Source organism: Cherax quadricarinatus, chromosome 29, assembly GCF_038502225.1.
Source record: "Cherax quadricarinatus isolate ZL_2023a chromosome 29, ASM3850222v1, whole genome shotgun sequence".
Lineage (NCBI taxonomy): Eukaryota > Metazoa > Arthropoda > Malacostraca > Decapoda > Parastacidae > Cherax > Cherax quadricarinatus.
The window spans coordinates 23,159,772-23,183,573 of record NC_091320.1 but is presented as its reverse complement, the minus strand read 5'-3'; the positions used below and the strand labels follow the sequence as shown (position 1 = coordinate 23,183,573).

Genomic DNA, 23,802 nt, shown 5'->3' with positions numbered 1-23,802 from the left:
AGATGAGTGGCGATCTTGCTTCTTAGAATATTTTCAAAGAGTTTTATGATATGGGATATTAGTGCTATCGGTCTGTAATTCTTTGCTATTGCTTTACCACCCCCATTGTAGAGTGGGGTTACGTCTGTTGTTTTTAGCAGCTGTGGAATGACCCCTGTGTCCATGCTCCCTCTCCAGAGATAGGGGCTTCTTGCATTTCTTGATAAACACAGAATTCCAAGAGTCTAGGTCCGGGGCAGAATGCATGGACATGTCATTTATCGCCTTTTCGAAGTTATGTGGTGTTAGGATAATATCAGACAGGTTTGAATCAACCAAATTCTGAGTCTCGTTCATAAAAAAAATAATTTAGGTCTTCGACTCTTAGTCTGGTTAGCGGCTTGCTAAACGCTAGTCATACTGGGAGTTGAGTAGCTTATTCATTTCCTTGCTGTCATCTGTGTAGGACCCATCTCGTCTAAGTAGGGGCCCAGTACTGGATGTTGTTCTCGACTTAGATTTGGCATAATAAAATAAATATTTTGGGCTTTTTTTCATTCATGGCTTTTAGTTCCTCCCGCATTTCTTGTCTCCTGTAAAATTCCTTTAGCTTAAGTTCAACGTTTGCTATTTCTCTGGTCAATGCCTTCCTTTGTATTACAGCCTCTTTTAGCTGCTCTGTTATTCTTCGCCTTCGCCTGTATAGGGAGCGCCTCTCTCTTTCTAGTTTACATCATCTCTTCCTCTTCCTTGAGCATACCTCGAGTGCCACAGAGGTAATTTTTTCTAGATAGGCTTAAATCCGTGTTGCTTAGGATATCTTCCCAGCTGATTTCATTTAGGACCTGGTTGACTTAGTTGCACTGTATATTTTTGTTACTGAAGTTGAATTTGGTGAAGTCTTCCTCGTGAGTGATCACATTTTGTTGGTCTGGGGCCCCTGCACATGCATGTCTGAACCTCTATTATGTTGTGATCTGAGTATATTTTTTTGATATGGTAGTATTTCGTATGAAATCATCATTGTTAGTGAAGATGAAGTCCAGTTGGCTCTATTATTTGCTGGTTTAAAGTGAATTTGGTGCAGAGATTTAAAAGCTCGTGTGTGTGTGTGTGTGTGTGTGTGTGTGTGTGTGTGTGTGTGTGTGTGTGTGTGTGTGTGTGTGTGTGTGTGTGTGTGTGTGTGTGTGTGTGTGTGCGAGTTTTCATCTGAGCTGCCTCCTGGGGTTAGCTCTGCTACAGTATTATTTGCTACATTCCTCCATTTTAGGTACCTAAGGTTGAAATCCCCGAGGAGCAAGATGTTTGGGACAGGAACTGGAAGATTTTCCAAACAGTGGTCTATTTTCAAAAACTGTTCCTGGGATTGTTAGGAAGTTGCATCCGGAGGCTTGTATACAACCACAATGACAAGGTTTCGGTTCTCGATCTTTACTGCTAAAACATCAACAACTTCATTTGAGGTGTTTAATAGTTTCGAGCATATCAGTGACTCTGTGACGTGAGAGCTGTATGTACTAGCAATCGAGCTACAGGAGTTATCCTGTATCTAATAGCTAGGACGAAAATGATGATATGACAAGGACCCCAATGAGGTTCTTGTAATATCAAAAACTCTATATTAACCTATGTGTACATAGTAAAGAATTGTAATCACCTTTAACTTGCATAATTGTACTTATGAGTAACTCACCTAAATAAACTTACCAATGGAAATAAGTCATGTTGTGTGACTTTTTGGATTATCTTAGGTAACTTACACATATATTACTATGTATGATAATTGTATCTACGTGTACCTGTACCTAAATAAACTCGCTCTGTTAGTAGAGGTTGTACAGTAGCTCGGTTGCTAGCGCACTCAACTCATACACTGAGGTTCGTGGTTCGATCCCAGATAGGGGTGGAAACACTGAGGCCTGTTTCCTTAAGAGAACTCTAGAACTGCAGACACATTCATCACCTTCAAAACTACCATTAGAAAACATCTTATCTCCCTGATACACCCCGTCAACTAACTACACGAATACCACCTGGTGGTTCACACTTACACTCACTCACCCATTTGACCATAAACAAATATTAATCTCAATCTTAAAATAATGAATCCTGTGATACTCCAATACTGAAACTATGTACTGTGCCAAAACAAAAGCATTCACATTGCTAAACTCATAAACTAGTATTTAGTCACTTAGCCATAATACCAACTTACCTCATAATTTGTAATATTTTACAATTAAGAATAAAACTAAGTATGCCCGAAATGCCTAGCCATGCTAAGCGTTCTAGTGGTACACTCTGTAATCACAATTTTACTACATGTAAACCAAACAATAACCAAATTTCTGTAAACTCAGCATTGTAATCCTTATAGAGAATAAACTTTGAATTGAATTGAATTGAAAAGAAACCTCATGTCCCTGCTCACCTAGCAGTGGGTTGCATCCTGGGGACAAAATTTACCTAAGTTGCCCGAAATGCTCTGCATAACCAGGGGCTTTCTATATACTATGTCACTAATGTCAGCTATGGTCTATATAAGTTGCACTTGTAGAAATAAATATTATTGTAAAAATAAATACTAACCTCCATTAATGCATTCAGATGCTTCAGTCCCCCACAGTTTCTTTGTCTGGGTCATTTTCTGTGAGGGATTTTTGTTATCTGAGGCACTACTAGTAAGTTGATATGTTAGCCAAGAAGAGTATCGAGAAGGAGAATGTAGAATATAACTTTGGTATAACTGTGTCTAGCATTAGGAATAATATTAGGAGAGAAGTAAATAATGAAAATGATTGTTATAGGAATGCAGTTAGAAGCCTGAGTAGATCTATAACCCACTATGATAACATGAACGTAGATAAGTATGTTTATGGAGCAACTTGCAATGTGAACAGACTGACTGATGTTGTAGTGGCCAGGCTTAGGCTTGGTTACAAGTACTTCTGGCAGTTTGGGAGACACACAGATGATGATCAAACTAAATGTAAATTATGTGATCAGGCATATGGTCACTCTCTTGAACACTATGTGCTTAATTGTCCACTTATTGAGGAATACAGAGACAGACAGTATAATAACCTATGTGACATGTCAAGATATCTTATTAATGAAAATAAGATAGCAGATATACTAAGCAAATTTCCTAAATTTGCTTGTAACAGATAAGTGAACTATAGATATGTAGATATAAATCCATATGTATTCCTGTTAACCCTTTGGGGCCTAGTTCCTAGGCCTTTTGTGTATCCATATGCTCTCGCGCTACCGTCCACAGGATGGATATGGGGTGCACAATAAACTAGCCACTTCGGTGGCAAAATCTAAATCTACTAGTAAGTAAGTAAGTAAGTTTATTCAGGTATACACAAATACAGTTACATAGAATTATCATACATAGCAGCATATGTGTAGAGAACCTGGGATAACCCAAAAAAGTCAGACAGAGTGACTTATTTCCATTGGGGTCCTTTTACCTTATTATTATAATATAAAGGTTATAATATTTTCTTATTATTCTACAATGAAGATAACATCTTATTATCATACTAAAAAGACTATCTACTACACGAGGGTCATTAAGACTATCTACAATATGAGGGTCATTACTAGGAATAAAGTAAAATTTACACGTATGTTAGCTAAAAAATAGAAGATCATTCCCCTCCCTTTCTGTAGCTACATTCATCAGACACCTTTTGGCACTCTTCTTGAACTGGTTCATGCTATAACTGGCTTTGACATGTGCGGGTAGTCTGTTCCATTCCTTTATTGCTGTACAATAAAAGGTGTTTGACGCCTGGCGAATGACTGTGGGTACTACAAAGTTGTGCTCTCTCCCCCTAGTACTATGATTGCTTTGGTTCCCAACCTTGACAAAATTGACAGCAAGATATTCTGGACACTGTTTGTGAGCAATTTTATAAACATGATTTAGCTTCAGTTGTTTTACTCTGTCTTCAACATTCAGCATATCCAACTGCTGTAATTCATCCTGGCCTACATGTTCTCTTGGTCCCAGCCCCAGGATGAATCTTACGATTTTGTTCTGGGTGATTTGCAGTCTATCTTTCAGTTTTTTTGTCAAGGCAGAGTGCCATGAAGAGCAAGCGTAATCCATATGGCATTGTATAAGGGCTAGACATAGGGTCCTGCGAGCCTCAGTAGGTAGACACTGTGCTTGTCTATACAGGAACTTCAGTCTGGCATTCACTTTCTTTACTACACTGTTCCCTATCAATTCTCCTGACATGCATGGGTCAAAGGGGATTCCCAGATATTTTACTGATGAAACCAAAGTGATGGGCTCCCCATTACACTGAACATTAAAATTATTTACCCTTCTCAGTTTATGTTTCGTTCCAAAGAGAATGGCATCAGTTTTCCCTAGGTGTAATGATAGTTTGTTGTCTACTAACCATTTGCTGCAGGACTCCAGTTCCAGTGTTAAAACATTAGCAATATCTTGTGGGTCTTTACCTGACACTAACAGAGCACTGTCATCTGCATACAGTAGGAGTTTGCACTTGACACTGATAGGCATATCATTGACATAACATAAGAATAATAAGGGACCCAGAATACTACCTTGGGGAACTCCACATGTTATCGGCAGGGGTTCTGATTCCGTTCTGTTGATTTTGACTATTTGTCTCCTGTTGCTAAGGTAGGACTTAAACCAGTCTACAGAACCTATACCGATAGCTTGAAGTTTCTTACATAATATATTGTGGTTGACAGTATCGAAGGCCTTTTGCAGGTCTAAGGTTACCATACCTATGAGGTTCCCCTTTGACATTTCTGTTCTCAGGTAATCCATCAGATTAATAAGGGAGGTGTCGGTTGAGTAGGATCTTCTAAAGCCCGATTGATAGCTATGGAGAATGTTGTTGTCATTAAGGTACTTAACTACTTGAGAATACACCGCCCTCTCTAGAATTTTAGATATTATACTGAGTATACTAACAGGCCTATAGTTGCTTACATCAGACCTACTATTTTTCTTGAAGATAGGAGTAACTCTGGCCTCCTTGAACCCCTCCGGTACGGTATTAGTGGTGATTGATAGATTTATTATGTGAGCAATAGGGATTGACAGTTCAGAAGCACCATCTTTTAGGAACTTAGACGGGATGTTATCCGGACCAGTGCTCTTAGTTGGGTTTAACCTGCTTAGTTCTTTTTGAATAGTCATGAAATATACTTACTAGTTGACAACTGTTTAGGGTTACCCCTTTATTGGTACATTATGTTTGAAACTTATCAGAGTCTGTGTTAAAGGTATTTGATGCAGCTGGTAGTTTACTTACTAGTGTTGATGCAACAGATGTGTAGTAGGAATTAAAGCAATTTGCCACCTTAGATGTTTCGTGGCATACCTCATTATCGATAGTGAGTACTATGTTAGACCTATCTACTGGCTTATGGCTATACCCCAACTGTTTTAGTTGTTGCCAGAGCTTTCTGGGGTTATGCTTATACTCTTCAATTTTTGAGCAATAGTGCTTTGCCTTTGCTCCTTTTATAAGTCTCTGTACTCTGTTCCTCACCCTTTGGAATTCATTTAGTGCTGCAATATCCTGTCTGTTTGCTTTAAATCTTTTTAGCAGCTGGTCTCTGAATTTCATATTATCTAATATCTCAGTATTCATCCAGGGTTCAGTTCTTCGTTTAATCCTAACCTCTTTAACTGGTGCAATATTATCAAGGATGGTAGTGAACATTGTTTTGAATTTTTCCCAGGCATCGTTTACGTCCGTGCAACTTGTTATCTCTGTCCAGTCACAATTGTGTAGCCTATTTACCAGTGTTTCTTTACTGTAGTTTCTAGTTGACCTCATTTTTATTGTCCTGTGTAGGCCTATCCTATCCCTAGTGATTTTCCTGGTGCAGTAAATGATGAAATGATCACTAAGACCTGTGGTAATGACGCCTGACTGACTAATGTTCTCAGCGCGGTTACAAAGTATGTGGTCAATTAGGGTGGCTGAGAACTGTGTGATCCGGGTTGGTGTATTAATTAGTTGAGTGTAACTATTTAATCCTAGAATTTGCTTATACCTTTTGCATAGCCCGTTATTTTGCTGCTGAAAACAGATATTGAAGTCGCCCAGTATTATTGTCTCGCAATTGTTTTCAACTCCGGACAAGACTCTGGAAAAGTCTTCTAAGAACTGGTCCTGGGTGGGAGGGCGGTAACTAGTTCCTACCAAGGTTTTGGTCCTGGGTGGGAGGGCGGTAACTAGTTCCTACCAAGGTTTTGGTCCTGGGAAGCAACACTTTAAAACATAGAATCTCCAGTTTACTCTCATTTAAATCAGGTCTTGGGTTGTAGGCTAAGTCATTTCTAATGTAGGCACATACTCCGCCACCCTTTCTGTTCCTATCTAAGCATTTTATATTGTAACCTTCTATTTTGACCTCGTCGTCAGTCACCGTATCATCCAACCAAGATTCAGAGATGGTTATAACTGCCGCCCTAATTTTGTTAGCTATGGAGGTTAAATCACCATCACCAGATGTAGACCAAACGAAATGTAAACTTTGCCTGATAGACTATTGTCACACCTTGCGTCATTATGTACTGGAATGCGATAAAATTAACGAATTCAAAGTATTTTATCCACAGTGGTATATCAAAAACCATTCTGGAAAAACACCCCGACTTTGCCCACTGTAAATAAAGCAATACCACTTTGTGTGTGACCAAATTAATGTCTGCATAAATAGCTCATTACGACTGCGACCGAGTATAAACATGAAAATAGTTCATTATTCTTGTAACCTGTTCAGCTATCTTCGTGGCCCCAGTCCCTGGACCCGTCATGTACCTGTAATCCTTTGACTACCACCTACAGGATGGATATGAGGTGCATAATAAAGATGTTACACTGTAAGCTGCTATGCAGCGCTTAGTTATTAAGGTTTAGCGCTTAGTTATAATAATAATAATAGTGTGGCACTGCTGGCACACACTCGTTCCTGTGATACACTTGTGGGTTAAATTTTACATTTTTGAATCAGTAAGCCACTGAAAACACTGTACTGGATTCAGTATAGCAGGGAAAGCTTCCTTTAAATCATCATATTAACATTGGTAGATTTACTAACAATATGTTAAGTAAAAGGACACAAGTGCAAGTAATGCGATATTTTAGTGTGGCAACGTTTCACTCTCCAGGAGCTTTGTCAAGCCGTTACCTAACGGCTTGATAAAGCTTCTGGAGGTCGAAACGTTGCCACACTAAAATGTCGCTTTTACATAACAAAATCCTCACAACCCTGTTGGGTAGCAAGTGAAAATTAGCATGGTAAAATGGCCACAAATAATCTGTAATGGTTGAAGGCGATCACCAAAAATTTATTTCAGGTATTATGGTGCTCATCTCAGTTCTCCAGTAATGATCATCATTTTTTTTATTGCAAATGTCAGAATTTGGGTTAATTATATTCCCTGTAGGGTATCTATAAAATGTATTTATTTTTTATTTCAAAATGACATTCACTGACACATAAGTACAAAATGACCCCAGTGGAAATATATAACTTTGATTTTTTTGGGTTATCCTAGGTAAATTACACATGTTTGATAATTGTACTTATGTGTACCTGTTACCTAAAAAAGTACCTCATAGATACCCCGAAAAATAGCGTCAAAAATAGGAGTGTGGATTTTCAATGTCACGATCACAGTTTTCCTTCTTCCTCTTCAGAGGTCCACAAACTCTTCAGCTCATGGATCCCTTCATGAAGTTTCAGATTCTTTATCGACCATGCACTCAGCCCCAGGCCCAGACTCGTGGAACTCCGTGTTCATTAATAACTACAAGGAACCCCTTTCTCGTACCTTAAGTATGCTATGGAGAGGGAGCATAGACACGGGTGTAATCCAACAGTCGCTAAAAACAACAGATATATCCTCACTCTATAAAGGTGACAGTAAAATATTAGCTAAGAACTATAGACCAATACCTCTAACGTGCCACATTACAAAAATCTTTGAAAGAATTCTAAGCATGAACACAAACCTCTTGGATTCCCAACAACTGCACAATCCAGGGCAATATGGGTTCAGAGCAGGTCGATCCTGCCTCTTGTAACTACTGGACCACTATGACATGGTCTTGGATGTTCTGGAAGAAAAAACAGAATACAGATGTAGTTACACAGATTTTGAAAAAGTCTTTGACAAGTGTCCTTATGGTGAAACAGCGCACAGGAATAGCAGGCAAAGTGGGCAGATGGATTTCAACTTTCTAACTAATCGAACGCAAATAGTTGTAAACAGAGCTAAGTTGAGGCTGCCATAGTGAAAAGTTCTGTTCCACAAGGCACAGTATTCGCCCCCACCCTGTTCCTCACTCTCATATCAGGCAGAGACAGATGCAAACCATAGTAGCAGCGTGTTATCCTTTGCAGACGATACTAGGATCTGCATGAGACTGTCATCCATTGAGGATACGTTAAGTCTCCAAACAGATATAAACCAAGTTTTCCAATGGGCAACGGATACCAACATGATTTTCAATGAGGACAAATTTCAAAGGATCACAACAGTGTCACTGTCACATCTGCGAGGAAAATGATAAGATGGATAATGAGAACCTTCAAAACAAGGGATACCAAGCCAATGATGATCCTTTTATACACCTGTAATCCTTAAAACAATTAAACTCATTAAAAGTATTTATTGTTAAAAACCACTTGAGACCACATACATATCAATCAACTACTTAGTGCCTGGTAGGTAAGACACATGGACAACAGTTAGGCAACTTTATTCCGAAACGTTTCGCCTACAGAGTAGGCTTCTTCAGTACAGTACAGAAAGTAGGCTGGAGCAGTAGAGATGTGAATACGATTTAATCGGTCCATCACCCTTGAAGTCGTAGATTTGAGGTTGTCAGTCCCTAAGCCTGGAGAAGAGTTCTGTTCCATAGTCAAAAACAGTCTGAAGACACAAGCGACAGTGTGGAGACTTATACACTGTCGGAAGGAGAGGTGCAGGGTTGTAGTGCCTTTTTAGTCTTAAGATAGGCTTAAGTTTGCCCGAAATGCGCTGAATACTAAGGGTTTTCAGCATGTACACTTAAATGCCACCGAACTCTGTACATTGTACATGCTGAAATAAAAAAAATGAATTTGGTTCTCTCTAGGCTGGAATATTGTTGTACAATAACATCTCCATTCAAGGGAGGTGAAATCGCAGATCTAGAGAATGTACAGAAAATCATTATTGCACATATAAGCTCTGTCAAACACCTTAATTTTATGGGAACTCTTGGATTCACTTGACCTGCATTCATTGAAACGCGGACGATAGAGACACCTCATAATTTACACCTGGAAAATCCTAATCCTCAAATCTGCACACAGAAATCACTCCCTACGAAAGCAAAAGACTGGGCAGACGGTATAACATACCCTCCAGTGAAAAGTAGGGGCGACATTAGTATACTAAGAGAGAACACAGTAAGTGTCCGAAGCCCAAGACTGTTCAAGAGCCTCCCACCATGCATAAGGGGAATTAGCAACAGACCTCTGGCTGCCTTCAAGAGGGAGCTGGACAGATACCTAAAGTCTGTATGCGATCAGCCGGACTGGTTCGTACATTGGATTACGTGCGGCCAGCAGTAACAGCCTGGTTGATCAGTTCCTGATCCACCGCGCGGCCTGGCCAAGGACTGGGCAGCGGGGGCGTTGACCCCTGGAACATACTCTAGGTCCCCACCACCGACAGTCATAGTGATATGAGGCGTCGTTCCCAAGTCATTAAATGAAATCCTTGGAATAAGGAAACATAAAATATGTCATCCACTTAAAGGTGTTCTCCCTTGAAATACCTAACTGGGATATCCAACTAAATGCTAAATAAAAGATCGTAAAAAATATACAGGAGCCAGATAAGGTATATTCAAGGTGAGTGAGAGATGTTAGTTGCAGTCATGGATCTGCAAAAGACATACGACTGGTGGACAGAGAAGTGACGTGACTGGTGTTACAGATGTATTCAAAAAACAAGTCTGTATGACAGTGAGGTTCAGGATGATCAAGTGTTGGAAAACAGGTTGACTGCATAAGATTACGAGATGAATAAGATGGTACATGAATGCGCAGATCAATGAATGAATTGCTTAATAGACTGGAAAATGGTTTGATGAATGTATAAAATATTTAGGTGAACAAATTTACATATGCCTAAATATGTTAATAGATTTAAACAGGTTGAGAGGGGGGTTGAATAAGATTATATACGGCTAAAGTGGATAATATATGAATAAATGGGATAAGAGAGAGCGAGAGAGAGAGAGAGAGAGAGAGAGAGAGAGAGAGAGAGAGAGAGAGAGAGAGAGAGAGAGAGAGAGAGAGAGAGAGAGGTGGGGAAGAGAAAGGTGAGGCATGCAGTGAAAGTTTATGAGACAATCCCGTAGGGTTAACATAATTAAGTTTTGGAAAGACCCAAATTTGATACTTGGAGAGGGTTTCGGGGGTCAACGCCCCCGCGGCACGGTCTGTGACCAGGCCTCACGGTGGATCAGGGCCTGATCAACCAGGCTGTTATGGAAGATGTTCATAAAGACAGGACATGCAAGTAACAAACTATGTTGCACGATGTTTAGCTAAACACAGCAACTTATCTATGCACAGACGTGCAATAATGACAGCAGACACTTAAACTTGCACAAGAGCACACTGCTGTGTGCTAAATATTAGGAAAAGCTGCTGGTGGGAGGTCAGTGAACATGGCAGTAGTTAACAGTGAACAATACGAAGTTCACTGTGCAATGTTAATTTTTTTAAGGTTAGATTAGGCTAGGTTAAACTAGGTTAGGTTTATCTAAGGTTAAATTAGGTTAGGTTACCTTAAATTAGACTAGGTTATGTAAGGTTAAATTTAGTTAGGTTAAATTAGTTCAGGTTTTGTTATAGGTTAAATTAAGGTATGTAAGGTTAGGTTATATTAGGAAAGGGTAGGTTAAATTACGTTATATAAGGTTAGGTTGTTAAGTTAAATTAGGTTAGGATATGTAAAGTTAGGTTGCTAGGTTAAATTAGGTAAGGTTAGGTTAGAAAGATAGGTTATATTAAGCATGGCTAGGTTAAATTAGGTTTCGTTACGTTAGACCAAATTAGGCTAGGTTTAGTTAGATTAAGCTAGGCTAAATTAGGTAAGGCTGGGTTCTAACCCAACCCAACCATAACCAAAAACATTCCAACCCAACCGAACGTCTTAAAAGCGAAAATTCACACAATCACACAGACAATCACACGACCATCGTCACTCCGACCTACACTGTGTACCAGCTGGAAACATTATTGGAACTCTTCGACTGAGTGCTGGCTGCTGATTGGACGGGCGCGCAATTAACCACAAACAATCTCCCTCTCGTAAAATATTCCGTTGGGCTAATATCTCCCGAAATAACAACTTGCGCGAGAAATAATTATTTTTGCTTGGGTTAGGATGCTTTGCTAGTATGAAAAGAAAATTATGTTGGTGGCTGAATTTCGCCGAGTTTATATATGTATATATATGTCGTGCCGAATAGGTAAAATTGGTCAATTAGGAATAACTCTATTAAAATTAAGTCCCTTCTAAAATTTCCTCTTATACTTTCAAAAATATATTTCTTTCATTTATGTTAATGTAAAAATTAATAATTTTGTACCAAAAGAACCTTAGAAAACTTACCTAACCTTGTTATAACAAGCGCAATTTAATTTAGCCGCTTAATCCACCTAAATATGTTTTGCATAAGTTTACAATAATTAATGATAAACAAACACAATGCAATATATTTTTTTCGTTAGGATCAGAATGATTTTCGCCAAATTATTACATACACAAATTTTCGCTTGCCTTATTCGGCATAAAGAGCGTTGCTATTTCAGCCAAAATTGCGTTTTATTTGTTCGGCACGAGACAGACACACACACACACACACACACACACACACACACACACACACACACACACACACACACACACACACACACACACACACCTGGTCCAGCAACTGGCTTCTCGAATTTAACCCTGCCAAATGCAAAGTCATGAAGATCGGGGAAGGGCAGAGAAGATCGCAGACAGAGTATAGGCTAGGTGGCCAAAGACTGCAAACCTCGCTCAAGGAGAAAGATTTTGGGGTGAGTATAACACCGAGCATGTCTCCGGAAGCACACATCAACCAGATAACTGCTGCAGCATATGGGCGCCTGGCAAACCTGAGAACAGCGTTCCGATACCTTAGTAAGGAATCGTTCAAGGCCCATACTGGAATATGCAGCACCTGTTTGGAACCCGCACTTGATAAAGCATGTCAAGAAACTAGAGAAAGTGCAAAGGTTTGGGACAAGGTTAGTTCCAGAGCTAAGGGGAATGTCCTATGAAGAAAGGTTAAGGGAAATCGGCCTGACGACACTGGAGGATAGGAGGGTCAGGGGAGACATGATAACGACACATAAAATACTGCGCGGAATAGACAAGGTGGACAAAGACAGGATGTTCCAGGGAGGGGACACAGAAACTAGAGGCCACAATTGGAAGTTGAAGACACAGATGAGTCAGAGAGATATTAGGAAGTATTTCTTCAGTCATAGAGTAGTCAGGCAGTGGAATAGCCTAGAAAATGACGTAGTGGAGGCAGGAACCATACACAGTTTTAAGACGAGGTTTGATGAAGCTCATGGAGCAAGGAGAGAGAGGGCCCAGTAGCAACTGGTGAAGAGGCGGGACCAGGAGCTAGGACTCGACCCCTGCAATCACAAATAGGTGAGTACAAATAGGTGAGTACACACACACACACACACAAACACACACGATAAAGCTCATGGTGCAGGGAGAGTGACCCAGTAGCGGCCAGTGAAGAGGCGGTTCCAGGAGCTATGACTCGACCCCTGCAACCACAACTAGGTGAGGTGAGTACACACATACTCATATATATATATATATATATATGTGTGTGTGTGTGTGTGTGTGTGTGTGTGTGTGTACTCACCTCACCTAGTTGTGGTTGCGACCAGCCTGCGACTAGCCAAGGACTCGAACCTGTGTCGTCTTAGCCAGCCTCATGGCGAGAGAAAATTCATGACACTCTAACCCACGGGACTACCCAATCCTATAAGAATCATGCACCCAGTAGAGCTAGGTGTTTTACCGTGAACCGAGGACATACGGTGGTGTGGGTGCCTCAGAGCTAATTTCATTCTACTCACCGTTCGGTGTGCTAGCCTCCACGAGCAGTATAAATGTTATTGTAACCACGAACGAGTGGTATTTAATAAAAACCAACACTGCAACTAGCGGACTCGAACCCATGTCGTTTTAGCCCGCTTCATGGGGAGGGCTAAAACGACACGGGTTCGAGTCCTCGGCTAGTCGCAGTGCTCTTATAATATATATATATATATATATATATATATATATATATATATATATATATATATATATATATATATACATATAAAGCCGCTTGTTATGCAGAGCATTTCGGGCAAATTGGGTCAGTTTTATCCCTGAATGTGACCCACAACAGTCCACTAACACCCAGGTGCCCATTTTAGTGTTGGGTGACCATGGACAACAGGCATAAGGGAACATGCCCAATGTTTCACCCCTTGCTGGGAATCGAACCCGGACTCTCAGCGAATGAAGCTAGAGCTTTGCCACCAGGCCTCGGGGCTGGTAATTTTTTTCATTTTATAAGTGGGGCAAAAAATTAAGCATTATTAAAGACGATTAATTGGTGGAAATTGTCATGGAACTTTCGTATTGTGTGTGTGAGAGAGAGAGAGAGAGAGAGAGAGAGAGAGAGAGAGAGATTATTATTATAATCAAGGGGGAAGCGCTAAACCCGGAGGATTATACAGCGCCTGGGGGGGGGATGTGGAAGGCATTCAGGCTTAATTCGGGGAACTGGAGCACAGATCCAATTCCCTAAATCAAGAGCCCCTCACCAACATCAAGGAACCTTCCTTGAGGGGAGAGAGAGAGAGAGAGAGAGAGAACACCCATCAACCTACCTGCCAGACATGCCGGCACCACTAGACCAAGACCCATGTTCCCTGGGTGGAGGGGGGAGGGGTGTTGTTGTGGTGCCGTACGACAGTGTGGGCGTGGCCACGCTGCCGGGGGAGGTGAGTCTCGGGCAGGTGATTGCTGGCAGTCACTTCCTGGCCGTTGTGACGTGCACACTACCTCCTCTACCCCCCCAATCCCCTCACACACACACACACACACACCCCTTCTCACATACACACACACGCGCGTGCCAACCAGTGCCTCAAACAACTGAAAAGCAGTGCCAGTGCCCTCGTGGAGACGGCTGGAACTACCCACGTCAGTTGTCACAATGCGGCGTTTTACGACGCGTTTAAGCCTGGAATGATTTAAAAAAAGTGTGTTTGGATAACTTGACCTGGCCTGACCTGGGCCTGACTTGGGCTTGACCTGGGCCTGACCTGGGCTTGACCTGGGCCTGACCTGGGCTTGACTTGGCCCTGACCTGGCCCTGACCTGGCCTGACTTGGGCTTGACCTGGGCCTGACCTGGCCTGACCTGACCTGGGATGATGAATACAGGTGGGTCACCTCTCATCCTCCGCCAATCAGGTGATTAACTACCTGATTGTTGACCTCTGATCCAGGTTATATGTCTCACCTATTGTGTCTGATGATAATGTTTATTTTAATAATAATCGTAACAATATAATAATGTTTATAATACTACTACTACTAATAATTATTATTGTTAATATTATTATTATTAGCATTATACATACTATATTATTATATACATTATTATTTACATTATTATATACATTGTTATCGTAACTATTATTATTATTATTTCTCACAAATTATTATTAGAATGATCAATTATCATCAGGTCTTCCACACATTCGCCAACATTACCAGTGATTATCACCGAAGTGCAAATAATGATGATAAACATTCGTCATAATGATTGCGGACACGAGAGTAGAACCTCAGCTCGAGTTCCCACCAAGAAAGTGAAAACAAATCCATAGGTGAAATATACACAAATGTATATGATGTATAGGTGCCAGTGGTACCTCTACAGTGTATGTTGTGTGTATGATGTGTGTATGATGTGTATGTTGTGTGTATGATGTGTGAATGATGTGTATGTTGTGTGTATGATGTGTATGTTGTGTGTATGATGTGTATGTTGTGTGTATGATTGTGTATGATGTGTGCATGATGTGTATGTTGTGTGTATGATGTGTGCATGATGTGTATGTTGCGTGTATGATGTGTATGTTGTGTGTATGATGTGTGTATGATGTGTATGTTGTGTGTATGATGTGTATGTTGTGTGTATGATGTGTATGTTGTGTGTATGATTGTGTATGATGTATGCATGATGTGTATGTTGTGTGTGTGATGTGTGCATGATGTGTATGTTGCGTGTATGATGTGTATGTTGTGTGTATGATGTGTGTATGATGTATATGTTGTGTGTATGATGTGTATGTTGTGTGTATGATGTGTATGTTGTGTGTATGATGTGTATGTTGTGTGTATGATGTGTGTATGATGTGTATGTTGTGTGTATGATGTGTATGTTGTGTGTATGATGTGTATGTTGTGTGTATGATTGTGTATGATGTGTGCATGATGTGTATGTTGTGTGTGTGATGTGTGCATGATGTGTATGTTGCGTGTATGATGTGCATGTTGTGTGTATGATGTGTATGTTGTGTGTATGATTGTGTATGTGTGTATGATGTGTATGTTGTGTGTATGATGTGTATGTTGTGTGTATGATGTGTATGTTGTGTGTATGATGTGTGTATGATGCATATGTTGTGTGTATGATGTGTATGTTGTGTGTATGTTGTGTGTATGATGTGTGTATGATGTGTATGTTGTGTGTATGATGTGTATGTTGTATGATGTGTGTATGATGCATATGTTTTGTGTATGATGTGTATGTTGTGTGTATGTTGTGTGTATGATGTGTGTATGATGTGTATGTTGTGTGTATGATGTGTATGTTGTATGATGTGTGTATGATGTGTATGTTGTGTGTATGATGTGTACATGATGTGTATGATGTGTATGTTGTGTGCATGATGTGTATGTTGTGTGTATGTTGTGTGCATGATGTGTATGATGTGTATGTTGTGTGTATGTTGTGTGCATGATGTGTATGTTGTGTGTATGATGTGTATGTTGTGTGTATGATGTGTATGTTGTGTGTATGTTGTGTGTATGATGTGTGTATGATGTGTATGTTGTGTGTATGATGTGTATGTTGTGTGTATGATGTGTATGTTGTGTGTATGATGTGTATGTTGTGTGTATGATGTGTATGTTGTGTGTATGTTGTGTGCATGATGTGTATGTTGTGTGTATGTTGTGTGTATGATGTGTATGTTGTGTGTATGTTGTGTGTATGATGTGTATGTTGTGTGTATGTTGTGTGTATGATGTGTGTATGATGTGTATGTTGTGTGTATGTTGTGTGCATGTGTATGATGTGTATATGTGCATGATGTGTATGTTGTGTGTATGATGTGTATGTTGTGTGTATGTTGTGTGCATGATGTGTATGATGTGTATATGTGCATGATGTGTATGTTGTATGTGTGCATGATGTGTATGTGTATGTGTGCATGATGTGTATGTTGTGTGTATGATGTGTGTATGTTGTGTGTATGTTGTGTGTATGTTGTGTGCATGATGTGTATGTTGTGTGTATGATGTGTGTATGTTATGTGTATGTTGTGTGCATGATGTGTATGTTGTGTGTATGATGTGTATGTTGTGTGTATGTTGTGTGCATGATGTGTATGTTGTGTGCATGATGTGTATGTTGTGTGTATGTTGTGTGCATGATGTGTATGTTGTGTGCATGATGTGTATGTTGTGTGTATGATGTGTATGTTGTGTGTATGATGTGTATGTTGTGTGTATGATGTGTATGTTGTGTGTATGTTGTGTGCATGATGTGTATGTTGTGTGCATGATGTGTATGTTGTGTGCATGATGTGTATGTTGTGTGTATGATGTGTATGTTGTGTGTATGTTGTGTGTATGATGTGTATGTTGTGTGTATGATATGTATGTTGTGTGTATGATGTGTATGTTGTGTGTATGATGTGTATATAATGAATTATTCACTCTCATTTTGACCCTTTTTTTCACTTTTTATCGACTCCTTAAAATTTTTTGGGTATTGTGGCGAGTGGATTATCCAGGTCCTGGGTATTGTGACGAGTGGATTATCCGGGTCCTGGGTATTGTGGCGAGTGGATTATCCGGGTCCTGGGTATTGTGGCGAGTGGATTATCCGGGTCCTGGGTATTGTGACGAGTGGATTATCCGGGTCCTGGGTATTGTGGCGAGTGGATTATCCGGGTCCTGGGTATTGTGGCGAGTGAATTATCCGGGTCCTGGGTATTGTGGCGAGTGTATTATCCGGGTCCTGGGTATTGTGACGAGTGGATTATCCGGGTCCTGGGTATTGTGGCGAGTGGATTATCCGGGTCCTGGGTATTGTGGCGAGTGGATTATCCGGGTCCTGGGTATTGTGACGAGTGGATTATCCGGGTCCTGGGTATTGTGGCGAGTGGATTATCCGGGTCCTGGGTATTGTGGCGAGTGAATTATCCGGGTCCTGGGTATTGTGGCGAGTGTATTATCCGGGTCCTGGGTATTGTGGCGGGTGGATTATCCGGGTCCTGGGTATTGTGGCGAGTGGATTGTCCGGGTTCTGAGTATTGTGGCGAGTGGATTATCCGGGTCCTAAGTATTGTGGCGAGTTGATTATCCAGGTCCTGGGTATTATGGCGAGTGGATTGCCCAGGTCCTGGGTATTGTGGCGAGTGGATTATCCGGGCCCTAGGTACTGTGGCGAGTGGATTTTCCAGGTCCTGAGTATTGTGGCGAGTGGATTGTCCGGGTTCTAGGTATTGTGGCGAGTGGATTATCCGGGTTCTAGGTATTGTGGCGAATGGATTAACCGGGCCCTGGGTATTGTCACGAGTGGATTAACCGGGTCCTGGGTATTGTGGCGAGTGGTTTATCCGGATCCTGGGTACTGTGGCGTGTGGATTATCCTGGTCCTAGGTATTGTGGCTAGTGGATTATCCGGGTCCTGGGTATTGTGGCGAGTGAATTATCCGGGTCCTGGGTATTGTGGCGAGTGGATTATCCTGGTTCTGGGTATTTTGGCGAGTGGATTATCCGGGTCGTAGTTATTGTGGCGAGTGGATTATCTGGTTCCTGGGTATTGTGGCGAGTGGATTATCCGGGTTCTGAGTATTATGGCGAGTGGATTATCCAGGTCCTGGGTATTGTGGCGAGTGGATTATCCTGGTTCTGGGTATTGTGGCGAGTGGATTATCCGGGTCCTGGGTATTGTGGCGAGTGGATTATCCGGGTCCTGGGTATTGTGGCGAGTGGATTATTCGGGTCCTGGGTATTGTGGCGAGTGGATTATCCTGGTTCTGGGTATTGTGGCGAGTGGATTATCCTGGTTCTGGGTATTTTGGCGAGTGGATCATCCGGGTCGTAGTTATTGTGGCGAGTGGATTATCTGGGTCCTGGGTATTGTGGCGAGTGGATTATCCTGGTCCTGGGTATTGTGACGAGTGGATTATCCGGGTCGTAGTTATTGTGGCGAGTGGATTATCTGGGTCCTGGGTATTGTGGCGAGTGGGTTATCCGGATTCTGAGTATTGTGGCGAGTGGATGATCTGGGTCCTGGGTATTGTGGCGAGTGGATTATCCGGGTTCTGGGTATTGTGGCGAGTGGATTATCCGGGTCCTAGTTATTGTGGCGAGAGGATTATCCGGGTCCTGGGTATTGTGGCGAGTGGATTATCCGGGTCCTAGTTATTGTGGCGAGTGGATTATCCGGGTCCTGGGTATTGTGGCGAGTGGATTATCCGGGTCCTAGTTATTGTGGCGAGTGGATTATCCGGGTCCTGGGTATTGTGGCGAGTGGATTATCCGGGTCCTAGTTATTGTGGCGAGTGGATTATCCGGGTCCTGGGTATTGTGGCGAGTGGATTATCCGGGTCCTAGTTATTGTGGCGAGTGGATTATCCGGGTCCTAGTTATTGTGGCGAGTGGATTATCCGGGTCCTGGGTATTGTGGCGAGTGGATTATCCGGGTCCTAGTTATTGTGGCGAGTGGATTATCCGGGTCCTGGGTATTGTGGCGAGTGGATTATCCGGGTCCTGGGTACTGTGGCGAGTGGATTATCCGGGTCCTGGGTACTGTGGCGAGTGGATTATCCGGGTCCTAGTTATTGTGGCGAGTGGATTATCCGGGTCCTAGTTATTGTGGCGAGTGGATTATCCGGGTCCTGGGTATTGTGGCGAGTGGATTATCCGGGTCCTAGTTATTGTGGCGAGTGGATTATGCGGGTCCTAGTTATTGTGGCGAGTGGATTATCCGGGTCCTGGGTATTGTGGCGAGTGGATTATCCGGGTCCTAGTTATTGTGGCGAGTGGATTATCCGGGTCCTAGTTATTGTGGCGAGTGGATTATCCGGGTCCTGGGTACTGTGGCGAGTGGAAAAATAAACCTAGGTAACAATACTCAAAAAATACATAATTTCTACAGCTGTATAATTTATTACCTCTGAGGATTAGCTTTTTTTAATAATGTATATAATCATAATATATATAATAATAATGACTAATAATGATAACGATAGTAATACTAATAATAATGATGTATAATAATAATAATACTGTGAATAATAATAATAATGTATATAATAGTAATAATTTATATAATGCTCATAACAATGTATATAATGCAGTATATAATAATAATAATGATAATAATAATAATAATTCACCTTCGAAATAACTGGACGAGTTTTTTGTGAAGAGTTTCAGAGAGGGAGAAGTCAAGTGGTTTTTTTTCGCTCTTGATCCAGGGAATTGGAGCTGCATTCTCCCCTTCCTCGTATCAAGCCTAATTAGCCTCCCACTTTTATTTCTGAAAATGCAAAACGGCTGTTCACTTTACTGTTCACTGTTGTTGTTCGTGCTGCTTTTATTGTTGCTGCTTTTGTTACTGTTGTTTTTGTTATTGTTACTGCTTTTGTTACTGTTGTTGCTGCTTTTGTTACTGTTGCTGCTTTTGTTACTGTTGTTGCTTTTGTTACTGTTGCAGCTGCTTTTGTTACTGTTGCTGCTGCTTTTGTTACTGTTGCTGCTGCTTTTGTTACTGTTGCTGCTTTTGTTACTGTTGTTTTTGTTACTGTTTGTTACTGCTTTTGTTACTGTTGTTGCTGTTTTTGTTACTGATCCTGCTGCTGTTACTGTTGCTGCTGCTTTTGTTACTGTTGCTGTTTTTATTATTGCTGGGTTTGTTACTGTTGCTGCTGTTTTTTTTACTGTTGCTGCTTTTGTTACTGTTGCTACTTTTGTTACTGTTGCTGCTGCTTTTCGTACTTTGTTACTGTTGATGCTGCTTTTGTTGTTGCTGTTTTTGTTACTGTTGCTGCTTTTGTTACTGTTGCTGCTTTTGTTACTGTTTTTGTTACTGTTGCTGCTTTTGTTACTGTTGCTCGTGCTGCTTTTGCTGTTGTTGCTTTCATTGATATAGGTGCTGCTTTCATTATTTCTGTTGTTACTGCTTTCACTTTTACTATTTATACTACTTTCATTATTACTGTTTTTACTGCTTTCATTATTACTGTTGCTGCTTTCAATATTACTGTTACAGCTTTCATTATTACTGTTACTGCTTTCATTATTACTGTTTTTACTGCTTACATTACTACTGTTACTGCTTTCATTATCACTGTTGCTACTGCTTTCATTATCACTGTTGCTACTGCTTTCATTATTACTGTTATTGTTCTTCCATTAATCGTTTTTTTTCCGTTCGCGATTCCTTTAATTTTCCTACTGTCGTTGTTACCTTCCTCGAAGTAGCTACTGTTTTCGTTACTTAAACTGTTATTGTTACTGCTTTCGTTGCTTTTCTTGTTATTGTTTCTCTTTTTAACCTGTTGTTTCTTCTGTTGCTACTTGTTACGTTACTGATGCTGTTGTTGTTACTTTTTATATATTTTTGCTGCTGTTGTTGCTTTTTATTCGTCTGTTGATTTATTCTGGATGCTGTTTTTCTCTTACTGTTACGGGTATTACTTTCCTTCCGTTGCAACAGTTTCTGTTGCTTTACGCGTTTTTTTTTAGCTTCTATTTATGTTGCTTTCCTTGTTATTGATGCTGTTTCTGTTGCCTATCTGTTACTGCTTCTGTTTTTTGTCGATACTTTTTTATGCTACTTTTCCTGTTATTGACACTGTTTTGTTAATTTTCATGTTATTGATACTGCTCCTTTTCCTGTTATACTGTTTCTGCTACATGTTATTGGTACTGTTCCTGTTACTTTTCCTGTTACTTTCCCTTGTTATTGATATTCCTGTTGCTTTTAGTGTAACTGATACTGTTCCTTTGCCTGTTATACTGTTCCTGTTACTTGTTATTGGTGCTGCACCCGTTACTCTCATGTTATTGACATTGTTTTTGCTACTTTTCTTGTTATTGACACTTTTTGTTCCTTGTTATTGATAATGTTCCTGTTATTGTTTTCGTTACTTGTTATTGATACCGTTCTTGTTACTTTTCCCGTTATTAAGGTCTCTGTTATTGATACCGTTTCTGTTACTTTTCCCTTTATTGATACTGTTTTGGTAACTTGTTATTGATACCGTTCCTGTTACTTTTCCTGTTATTATTACTGGTTTTCGTTTGTTTCTTTTTTCTTAACAATGTTTTTGTTTTTTCCTTCCTGTTGCTAACGGTTTCTTCAACTTTCTTTGTTTCTGTTGTTGTTATATCCTTATTTCCAGTGTTCTTTGTTATTGCTGCTGTTATTGTTACCGTAAATGATATTTCTACCGTTGTTATTTGCACTGTTGTTGCTACTGTTCCTTTTAGTGTTTGTTATTTATACTGTTATTGCTACTGTTATTTTTAGTTTCATTGTTATTTACACTGTTATTGCTACTGATGCTGTTAATTTCACTGTTGGTTACACTGTTATTGCTGCTGTTGCTGTTAGTTTTGCTGTTAGTATTTATACTGTTATTGCTATTGTTATTTTTGTTTCACTGTTATTTACACTATTACTATTGTTGCTGTTTAACTGTTATTTACACTGTTACTGCTAGTTTCACTGTTTTTATTTACACTGTTATTACTACTGTTAATATTTTACTGTTATTGCTACTGTTTTTGTTTTACTGTTGCTATTTATACTCTTGTTGCCACTGTTACTGTTTCACTGTTATTACTACTGTTGCTTTTTTCACTTACTATTTATACTGTTATTGCTACCGTTGTTATTAGTTTCACTGTTGTTACTTATACTGCTATTGCTACAGCTATTGTTTTACTGCTGTTATTTACACTGTCATGGCTATTGTTATTTTTTCATCGTTGGTATTTATACTGTTAGTTTCACTCTTGATATTTACATTATTATTGCTTCCTGCTTCCCTCTCCACTTGTAGCTCTACATGTGTTCGAAGTTCAGAACGACGTGGTCACTGGCCCCGAGGTGTCTTTCATATGTGATGTTCTCAATGTCTGCGCTACTCAAGGTGAATACTACGTCCAGTCTTGCTGTGTGTGTGTGTGTGTGTGTGTGTGTGTGTGTGTGTGTGTGTGTGTGTGTGTGTGTGTGTGTGTGTACTCACCTAGTTGTAATCACCTAGTTGTGATTGCGGGAGTCGAGTCACAGCTCCTGGCCCCGCCTCTTCACTTGACCGCTACCCGGTCACTCTTCCCGCTCCGTGAGCTTTATCATATCTCTTCTTAAAGTTATATATGGATCATGCCTCCACTACATTACTGCCCAGGCTATTCCACTTCCTGACAACTCTGTGACTGAAGAAATACTTCCTAACATCCCTGTGGTTCATCTGAGTCTTCAGCTTCCAACTGTGTCCCCTTGTTGCTATATCTCATCTCTGGAACATCCTGTCTCTGTCCACCTTGTCTATACCTCTCAGTATTTTATATATCGTTATCATATCCCCCCTAACTCTCCTGTCTTCCAGTGTCGTCGTAGGACATACCCCTTAGCTCCGGAACTAGTCTTGTTGCAAACCTTTGCACTTTCTTTAGTTTCCTTACACGCTTGGCTAGGTGTGGGTTCCAAACTGGCGCTGCATATTCCAGTATGGGCCTAACGTACTCTATGTACAGAGTCCTGAATGACTCCTTATTTAGATGTCCGAATGCTGTTCTTAGATTTGCTAGGCGCCCATATGCTGCAGCAGTTATTTGGCTGATGTGCGCTTCAGGAGATGTGCCTGGTGTTATACTCACCCCAAGATCTTTTTCCTTGAGTGAGGTTTGTAGTCTCTGGCCCCCTAGACTGTACTCCGTCTGCGGTCTTCTTTGTTTTTCCCCAATCTTCATGACTTTGCACTTGGTGGGGTTGAACTCCAGGAGCCAGTTTCTCGACCGGGCCTGAAGTCTGTCCACATCCCTCTATAGATCTGCCTGGTCCGATTGAAATCTCATCAACTTCACGTCATCTGCAAACAGGGACACTTCGGAGTCTATTCCTTCCGTCATGTTCACAAATACCAGAAACAACACCTGTCTTAGGACTGATCCCTGTGGCACCCTGCTCGTTACCGGCGTCCACTCTGACACCTCGCCACGTACCATGACTCGCTGTTGTCTTCCTGACAGGTATTCCCTAATCCACTGTAGTGTGTGTGTGTGTGTATGTGTGTGTGTGTATGTGTGTGTGTGAATGTGTGTGTGTGTGTGTGTGTGTGTGTTGTTTGTGTGTGTGTGTGTGTG

The 23,802-nt window shown here is 40.8% G+C and overlaps 1 protein-coding gene across 2 annotated transcripts in view; it reads left to right on the top strand.

Annotated features, from left to right (window-relative positions):
• The first annotated feature begins 14,419 nt into the window (after positions 1–14,419).
• Positions 14,420–23,802, top strand: part of LOC128690622 (transcription factor Sox-17-alpha-B) — a 192,166-nt gene continuing 182,783 nt past the window's right edge. Inside the window, exon 1 of one of the 2 annotated variants that reach the window (XM_053779350.2) lies at positions 14,420–14,562. In XM_053779350.2, coding sequence (XP_053635325.1) covers positions 14,550–14,562 — 13 coding nt within the window. In that variant the 5' untranslated portion in view covers positions 14,420–14,549. Of the gene's footprint in view, positions 14,593–23,802 lie in introns of both variants that reach the window. The other variant, XM_053779349.2, reaches the window with a different exon arrangement.